Genomic DNA, 9,546 nt, shown 5'->3' with positions numbered 1-9,546 from the left:
AGTGAACCAAATGCACCTTTAAGAGAATCCGACTGTAGACCCCAAATGGGGCATGTGGAGATGATCTACTAATACTAATGTGGTGCACCCGGATCCAGCACCGTACCGTGAATCTGGAGGGACAAAGTCACCTCTCCTGGACTGTTAGCGAAGGACAACGCAATGTTACTCATTATAGATCTTGACTGTTCCCTGTTTGGTATCTGGTTCTGTGCACATCTCTCCATTAAAAACTATAATCATGACACAGTGGCTTTAGACCATTTAGACATCGTCAGCCGCTAATGGACACTATTGAGCTAAAATGATGCCTGCCGAGATGTCCGTCTCTTGGTAAGTGAAGCCTCCAGTGGAGAGCTGAATAAGTGCATCAGTGAGTTTAGTCCCTAGAGGATCTTGGTAAAGACCACAACATTTAGTTCTAAAGCTGTATGCCGAACTTCTAAAAAAGATGGAATACTGTGAATCAGCGTTAATAAAATGAGGAAAAGCTGGTCACTTTTTATCTGGTGACACGACGTCTGATGGGAGAATTTATTTTCTTAGATGACACATATTGGTCAGTCTATTACCTGATGGCTAAGCTTGGCACAGACACATGTCCGGAGACCTCTCGCTGGAGAGAAGAAAAGGCGCATTCAGAGAATACTGTATGTATTATTAGGAGGGTGAAACACAGACCCCTTTGTTCTTGCCTCTAGTTACTAACGGATTAGTTGTGGGCCGGCATCATGTGAGATCCTACAGCTGGACCAAACTGAGGAGAATCGCTGGACTGTAACTTCAGGACTCCATGTAATGAATGTTACTGATGCTGTAATACAGTGCTCCCCAAACGGCAAACTGAGCCTCTAGATACTTTTTGCAACGTTTCCTGGAGTACCACCAGGGGCTGTGAGGACCCTTGCCTGATAGGTCCCCCTCGCCTCATAGGTCCCCCTCGCCTCATAGGTCCCCCTCGCCTCATAGGTCCCCATCGCCTCATAGGTCCCCCTCGCCTCATAGGTCCCCCACCACAAGTCCCTGCATGGAGGAGTTAGGGGAGGTAAACATCATTTGACTAACGGCTATCTAATGTGTATCGAGGCCATAAGTCTTCACGAGATGAAAATGATGGAGATTTTACCTACGGACTTGCTTGGGGAAAATCCACACCAAAATCCAGCAGTGATATAGTCAGCGTGTAGACCCAACCTGAGGACAAGGAAGGCTACTGTGTGTCTCGCCACTGACCTACAATGTTCCCAAAGCAAAGTCTACCTGTGGAGTGAGCAGGAAAGCTCCTCTACTCACTGACCTCACTAATCGGGTATTTATACTTGATTTTTTAACTTTTTTTTTTTTCTCCTTCACAGTGAAAGGTAAAGATCAAGACAAGCCAGATGTGAAAATATTTAGAGGTAATGCTGTTTAATTATTTCATTACTGTTTAGGAGGGTAATAAAAAGCTAAAAGTATGACCTCTCCTCTGCAGGATGGCTCAGTGGTTAGCAATGTTTCTTTGCTGAGTTCAAACCTGACCCAGGGCACATCTGCAAGGACTATTTTTTTTTTTTTTTTTGTTGTTCTTCCCGTGTTCATATAGGTTTACGTTAGTCTTGTTTTTCACTCCAAACGACTTGCAAGAGTCTACACGGTCTAAAAATATGCCAGATTTATTAAGTATTATAACCTACATTGAAAAACCAGGTGCTTATCAAATGGAATCTGCCATCAGTTTTTTTTCTATGTAAGCTGAGCACCGCATTAAATGGATAGAGAGGCCCTGATTCCAGCAATGTGTCACTTAATAGGCTGCTTGCTGTCACGTTTAATAATAAAATCCCCATTTTCTTTGCTGTAGATCTAGTGGTGTTCTGGATGCTGAGGCTTGGAAAATCCCACCCACACCTCCAATTGTATTAATGTACAGTGTACACAGGAATCTGTCTATCAGGGGTGGGGTTACACAGAGCAGTTGACTAGGAGGCACGAGACACCTAGACCTGTAGTGATAATCTCCTGTTGATAAAACACTGATTGTATTGCAACAACAACACACAGCCGATTAAGGGACACATCACTGGAGTCATAGTCTCAGCCCCTACATCATTCAGATTTCCTTTAAAGATTCTTTAGTAGAAATTATGAAATCAGTTCACAGGATATTGGTCCTTCGGTCAGTTCAGTAGTCCATGGCTCCCAGGCATGAACCTAGCGAACCACCTCTGTGCTGGAATCCCCGCCGCCATTTGAGTATTAGTTGGCACACCATGATACATTGTCATTGTTGCGGCATGACAAACACATATCGGGGCTGCAAATCAGAAAAAGGCTCCTGAGATTCGGGCAGGTAGTGGGTGGTTCGCACGGGCCCCGTCTGGCGGCCATGGAACACTGACGTGATTGCTGGACCAGGATCCTGCAGATTGATTCACTCATCTAAGTTCTCATTGTGTAAATGTGAGACTTGGTAAATTTACCCCATTGTATGTAAAACACTGTAGAATATGTTTGCGGTATACAAGAAAGCATAATAAAATAAGCATGATAATATACCCTGTGACACCAGCTAGCTCCTGTGCCATGCACAACGTCATTATACTATTGCACTTAATTATACCTGTTATCTCTTGGTTACAAACTTCACAAAAAATTAAGAATTTACCTCCTAATGTATCTTTTAAAGTGGAATTGGTGGAACTTTCTGAACTTTTTTCTTAAGCACCCAAGAATATAATGGCATTGTCATTTTGATCAGGCAGAATAAAAAAGATATATAATTTTATTTTTATATGTCCGAGTTGTATAAGTTTTTATAAAACTGATTAACATTTTTGTTTCTCTTTAGAAATTAAAACTGCACCAGTACATTCCCCATCAAGAAGTCCAAAAAATAATGCTTTGCTGGAGGCTGCTGGACCAAGCCATGTGGCTATCAATGCCATATCGGCCAATATGGACTCGTACTCAAGTAGTCGCACTGCTGCGCTTAAAAAGCAGCCAACTCACATGGAAGCCACACATTTTGGAGACCTTGGTAAGAGGCAGATTTCGTCAGACCTTCTCAATGCACATGTCTCATAGTTTGGCTGAGCGTGCATGCACTCTTAGAGCGGGGAATAAGCTGCTGCCTCAACAAAGGATCAGGCATGGAAAAGTTTAACATGAACATGCTTGACCCTTTCTTGACCAAAAAAGTTGCTATTGGGGGGAAAGAGACAAATCTCTCCCATACATATTGGTCATTCTGCCTCACCAAAATTGGTTGAAATGACATTTGCCTAATGTGCATGGCCACCCCCACCTTTAATGGGCTTTTCCATTACTAAACTAAGCCAAGTTTTTAAACGGAATCTGTCACCCCAAAATTTGCCTATAAGCTGCGGCCACCGGCATCAGGGGCTTATCTGCAGCATTCTGTAATGCTGTAGATAAGCCCCCGATGTAACCTGAAAGATAAAAAAAAAAGTTCGATTATACTCACCGAGGGGCGGTCCCGCTGCGGTCCGGGCCGATGGGCGTCGCGGTCCGGGTCCAGCGCCTCCCATCTTCATACGATGACATCCTCTTCTTTGCTTCCTGCCGCGGCTCTGGCGCAGGCGTACTGATTTGCCCTGTTGAGGGCAGAGCAAAGTACTGCAGTGCGCAGGCGCCGGGGCTCTCTGACCTTTCCCGGCAGGAAGCAAAGAAGAGGACGTCATCGTATGAAGATGGGAGGCGCTCATCGGACTGGACCGCACCGGGACCTCCCCTGGGTGAGTATAATCTAACTTGTTTTTCTTATCTTTCAGGTTACATCGGGGGCTTATCTACGGCATTACAGAATGCTGTAGATAAGCCCCTGATGCCGGTGGCCTTAGCTTATAGGCGAATTTTGGGGTGACAGATTCCCTTTAAGTTATCCCTTATCCATAGGTTAGGGAATAATTTACTCATTGCTATGTGTGTTATACCTGGGTTAAAGCAGTCGCTTATATCCAGCGGTCACCTAGAAAATGAATGATGCACAGTTGCAAATATTTGCCTTTGGCTGCATTTATTATTGGTGGTCACAGCAGTCAGCCATAGCAATCTGTAAGTTATCTCCTATCCAATGTATAATGCATAACTTACAAACTAGGTAAAAACCCCATGAAAAAGTTTTCCTTTTACAAGGGTTTCATTAAGAATATGATAAACATGGCGCTTGTGATATAATTCAAGGTGCAGCTATCCTTGATATGTCAGGACGGCTGCACACTGAAGAAACAGAGCTCGAGGCGACTCTCAACTGTCAGAGGAGCTGCTTCGTAAGCATCTCTCTCAGCTGAGGAGCAGCACTGATGTGAGATGAAATAAATCTTTTCACTAAGTGAGTATAACAGGGAAGGAGAGGATTTCTCCATCTCCAGTGCGCAGTCAGTGTGAAAAGACTTATTCCATATCACATCAGTGTTGCTCCTCGTCAGAAATGGGTATCCTCTGACAGTTGAGATACGTCTCGAGCTCTGTTTTATCATACTGCATCTGTCCAGACCTGTCACCAGGACGGGACAGTGTGAATTATATCACATGTGCCATGTTTCTTGCACAGGCTGTCAGCACAGAAAGAATGCTCAAACCATGTGCTCAATGCATCCTTGGCGTGGCCAAGCAGTCCACTACACCTTCCCACCTAGTTTGTTTTTTCTCAGTCTACACCCCTCTCTTCTTTTACTGATGTCTCTGACTTCATAGAGCCGGAAAAGGGGGGGAGATAGATGGGAAAATGATTAGATGGGAAGGTGCACGTAAATATTGGACCTTACCAAAGGTGCAGTAGGCCCCTGTGCTTGAACAGTCATTCTGTGCTGACAGTCCATTTAAGGAGGAAAAATTCTAAAATAAAGTAGACCATATTAACCCTTTATTTCCTTTTGCCACTCTGGTGGGCTTGGCCAGTTCTGCTACCTCCAGCAGTAATTAAGATGCTATCCATGTGCATGTGATTGCTGCTGCCAGTCACTAGTTGCAGTCAGGTGGACCTCTCATCACGGCAAAGAATAAGCAGTGATGGTCAGGGCCCGCCTCAGCGGGTGATCACATTGGTGATCATGGCTTACTTCCTACTTCGTTATTTTATACTATATCCTTCTCATGGCCAATTACCTTTAAATACCAGAAAACCCCGCTCCTAGCCATATAGTGCTGAGAGTAAAGTGCGGGTCACGTCACGCCCTCGGGTGTGTTTCTGCTTGCAGTTTAGTTTGTTACTGTTAAGTTTATAAACTTATGTCTGAGCATAAATAAATGGCAAACTACGGATTAGCTGGTGGCACGTTTACATTTGGAAGCAAGTGTGTATATACCATATTTTTCGGACTAAAGGATGCATTTTTTAACAGGAAAAAGTTATTCAAAAGTGTGTGTGTGTCTTAGGCTACTTTCACACTAGCGTCGGACTCGGCCCGTCGCGGTGCGTCGGGCCGAGGTCCCCGACGCTAGCGTTGTCTCCGTCACACAACGGGGGCAGCGGATGCATTTTTCCAGCGCATCCGCTGCCCCATTGTGAGGTGCGGGGAAGTGCGGGGAGGTGGGGGCGGAGTTCCGGCCGCGCATGCGCGGTCGGAAAAAGCGGACCGTCGGGAGCAAAAAACGTTACATGTAAGGTTTTTTGCTCCCGACGGTCCGCCACAGCACGGCGCAACCGTCGCAAGACGGTTGCGACGTGTGGCAATGCGTCGCTAATGTTAGTCAATGCAGAAAATACGCATCCTGCAAGCACTTTTGCAGGATGCGTTTTTCGGCAAAACGACGCATTTGCGACGTATTGCAGTTAACGCTAGTGTGAAAGTAGCCTTATAGTCCTGAAGCAGCTTCTTGTGATGGAGGAGAATGCTGACACCGGGTCCTTCCTGATCACAGAGCTCTTTCTCTCCTCCTGCCGTACACTCATCTATGTGATCGGTGCAGAGCAGGAGATGAAGCTGCGCAGCTGAAGGACCTTCTGCACAAGTAATTCCAGGTCATGTGACCGCATTAATCAAGCTGACGGTTCTGCAAGTGCTCAACTCTTTCAGCCTCCATACAGGTCCCGATCAGGAACTGCGAGATGTGGTAATGTATAGTGTGTGTGTGCGCAAGTAAATGTGCTTGCAGCCGAGTAGTGTGTGTGTCTTTGGGCGTGTAGCAGAGCCGCGGATGTCTGCAGGCGTGTAGCAGAGCCGCGGATGTCTGCAGGCGTGTAGCAGAGCCGCGGATGTCTGCAGGCGTGTAGCAGAGCCGCGGATGTCTGCAGGCGTGTAGCAGTGCCGCGGATGTCTGCAGGCGTGTAGCAGTGCCGCGGATGTCTGCAGGCGTGTAGCAGAGCCGCGGATGTCTGCAGGCGTGTAGCAGAGCCGCGGATGTCTGCAGGCGTGTAGCAGAGCCGCGGATGTCTGCAGGCGTGTAGCAGAGCCGCGGATGTCTGCAGGCGTGTAGCAGAGCCGCGGATGTCTGCAGGCGTGTAGCAGAGCCGCGGATGTCTGCAGGCGTGTAGCAGAGCCGCGGATGTCTGCAGGCGTGTAGCAGAGCCGCGGATGTCTGCAGGCGTGTAGCAGAGCCGTGAATGTATAATACACACTTCAGAGAGACACTAACAATTGGTTTTGTTACCTCCCTATTCTACCCTAGTACATTACATTTAGTGATAACCCCTCTACTTTACGCCACTAGTTTTTATTTTTAATCTGGTTTTTTATTGAAAAGAACTTCAAAACAAACAAGGAACAAAGGATTCAACAACATAAAAAGTATTGAGTGCAAAAAGAAATATTTACAACTGTATATCAAGACCTGTAACCAACAAGTCCCGAAATAGTATAACTTTCAGGTCAAAATCATTTTCAATCAAGTCCAGCAAGATCTGAAAAGAAAAAAATAAAAATCCATGGCGGATGTAGGTATCCCCTATCCAGGGAGACTGTATGACCTTTGGTGATACATATGTGGAATCCGCTGAAAGAGATTGACCCAAACAAGAGGGGCTAGGTCACTCCAAGTAATAATGGTATAAACACGAACGGAAAGAACGAGACTAAGAAGAGGAATAAGGGGGAGGAGAGAGGAAGAAAAAAAAAGGGGGGAGGTGGAGTCTGGTTTAGAAGGGGGCAACTTGCACCCCTATAATGACGTCCGTCTAACCCGTATTGTTCAATCTATCTTCCTTATGGCTTAGAAAAGAGGGATTGAAAGTCCTGAGAGTCCATATACAAAATCCAAGGACTCCAAACCTGCAGATATTTCTCCATTGAACCATTAACCTCAGCGGACACACTAGTTTTTATTAATAGGAAAATAGTTTTTCCTATTTTCTGTTGTATAAACCTGGGGTACGTCTTATGGTAAAGTGTCTAATAGTCCTATAAATACAGTAGTTTTATTTCCTTTTCCTCTGTATTCTCTTACAGGCCGATCATGTCTAAACTACGAGTCCCAAGATGCAAAGTCAAGTCTTTCAAAAACTCTCGAACAAGTTCTACAAGACAATGTGGCTCTCCCTTATTTTATTCAGTTTATGGAGCTCCGCAGGATGGAACATTTAGTCAAGTTCTGGCTGGAGGCCAAAAGTTTTAACTCCACAACCTGGTCCCGAATTAGAGCGTTCAGTCTAAATACAGTCAAGCACAGCACTTTGGCAGAGCCCGTGTCCCCATCTCCAAGGCGGCCAGATCAGTCAGCAACATCTCCTCCGGCTTCTGCTTGTCAGCAGGCCCAGGATTGCTCTAAAGTTCCACAACATACGTCCAGGTTGAAAGCGCTACGTTCTGAAGCCAATCCACGCAGTGCTTCACATCAATCACAGACTAAGCAGGAGATGGGAAGCACGCCGGCGATACAGCTAGAACTGTCTAAGGATGAGACCTTACTCCCCCAAGAGCAGTCTTCCAAGCTTAATGCATCGAACAGGGACAGCCCGAGACATGAGGGGCTAGCTGACATGTCCCAGAAATTAATGAAAAGTAAGTCAATTATTTCCAAACACATAAATACTTGTTTGTTTTTTTAATGTTCTCTACACAGTATACTCAGAGCGGTAGAAAAAATGCAATGTTCCAGCTCAATAAAATATAAACAGTTTATTGAAAAAAAAAAATGTTTAAGTTAAAATGAAAATTGCAAAAGAAAGCTTTGACAAAGACCGTGGTACGGTCGAAACGCGTTGCTTTACCCACTGGGGCTATGGTGATGTATTAGGAGCACTTTTTTAATAATTTCTTTTGCAATTTGCATTTTAACTTAAAAATTTTTTTCCAATAAACTGTTTATATTTTATTGAGCTGGAACATTGCATTTTTACTATCTTCCAAAGTCTTGTCAGGATCTGGTTCCGTGCTCTCTACAAAAACGGTGAGCTGGCTTTGTTTTTTCTTTCACGTTACTCAGAGCGGTGACTGAATTCTCTGGTGGTGCTGGCAGAACATTGCCAGGGAGAATAAAGTTTTTCTCCCTGCAGCATTGGTCTAAGTGCGGGCGCCGGGCGGGTTATTAATGCTGTTAATCTGCAGATAAACCCCACACCTGAAGTTTAATAGTGTTTTTTCTGGTGACCGGTTCCCTTTAAAATAGGCCTGATGGTTAGACTGAAAAATACAGGATTTTGTATTTGTTTACTATAGTGAGATAAAAAAATAAAATAACTTACAATCAATATATAAACCTGATTTAAAAATGAATAGATAATTTACAGATGGCACATTGCCTATCGTGCACGTTTAGATGAGTTGACCATAGCCACCATTTTCAAACTTGTAATATATATGAGGACCTCCCGAATTGGATAGTGGTCAGAAGATTGGAGAGTAGTCATCCAGCCCTGCAGCCCGAGAAGCCACTTAACCCCTTCATGACCCAGCCTATTTTAACCTTAAAGGGCACCTGTCACCCCGTTTTTTCAGTATGAGATAAAAATACTGTTTAATAGGGCCTGAGCTGTGCATTACAACAGTGTATTTTGTGGACCCCGATTCCCCACCTATGCTGCCAAAATACGTTAACAAAGTAGTCGTTTTCGCCTGTCAATCAGGCTGGTCTGGTCAAAAGGGCGTGGTGTCTTCCCCCAGATTTTGCTTAGTTTTCCGTTGGTGGCGTAGTGGTGTGCGCATGTCCAAGGTCCCGAATCCACTGCACAGGGGAGTTAAAAGAGCGCGATGTGCACTATTTCATTGGTGATCGGTGGGGGCGGCCATCTTCCTTTGGCCGCGCGTGCGCAGAAGCGGCGCTCTGCTGGCCGCGGCTTCAGGAAAATGGCCGCGGGATGCTGCGCGTGCGCAAATGGAGATCGCGGCAGCCATTTTCCTGAAGCAGAGTTCGCATCTCGGCTTCAGGAAAATGGCCGCCGCGATCTCCATCTGCGCACGCGCGGCATCCCGCGGCCATTTTCCTGAAGCCGCGGCCAGCAGAGCGCCGCTTCTGCGCACGCGCGGCCAAAGGAAGATGGCCGCCCCCACCGATCACCAATGAAATAGTGCACATCGCGCTCTTTTAACTCCCCTGTGCAGTGGATTCGGGACCTTGGACGTGCGCACACCACTACGCCACCAACGGAAAACTAAGCAAGATCTGGGG

General features: G+C 45.8%; 1 protein-coding gene across 1 annotated transcript in view; it reads left to right on the top strand.

Moving 5' to 3' along the window:
- AKAP10 (A-kinase anchoring protein 10) overlaps window positions 1–9,546 on the top strand; it is a 55,208-nt gene that overhangs the window by 9,153 nt on the left and 36,509 nt on the right. Inside the window, exons 2-4 of the mRNA XM_077294207.1 lie at window positions 1,356–1,400; window positions 2,831–3,019; window positions 7,389–7,940. Coding sequence (XP_077150322.1) covers window positions 1,356–1,400; window positions 2,831–3,019; window positions 7,389–7,940 — 786 coding nt within the window. The remainder of the gene's footprint in view (window positions 1–1,355; window positions 1,401–2,830; window positions 3,020–7,388; window positions 7,941–9,546) is intronic.

Source organism: Ranitomeya variabilis, chromosome 3 (genome assembly GCF_051348905.1).
Source record: "Ranitomeya variabilis isolate aRanVar5 chromosome 3, aRanVar5.hap1, whole genome shotgun sequence".
Lineage (NCBI taxonomy): Eukaryota > Metazoa > Chordata > Amphibia > Anura > Dendrobatidae > Ranitomeya > Ranitomeya variabilis.
Note: the sequence above shows the minus strand (reverse complement) of the source record. Positions and strands in the feature narration are given on the sequence as shown.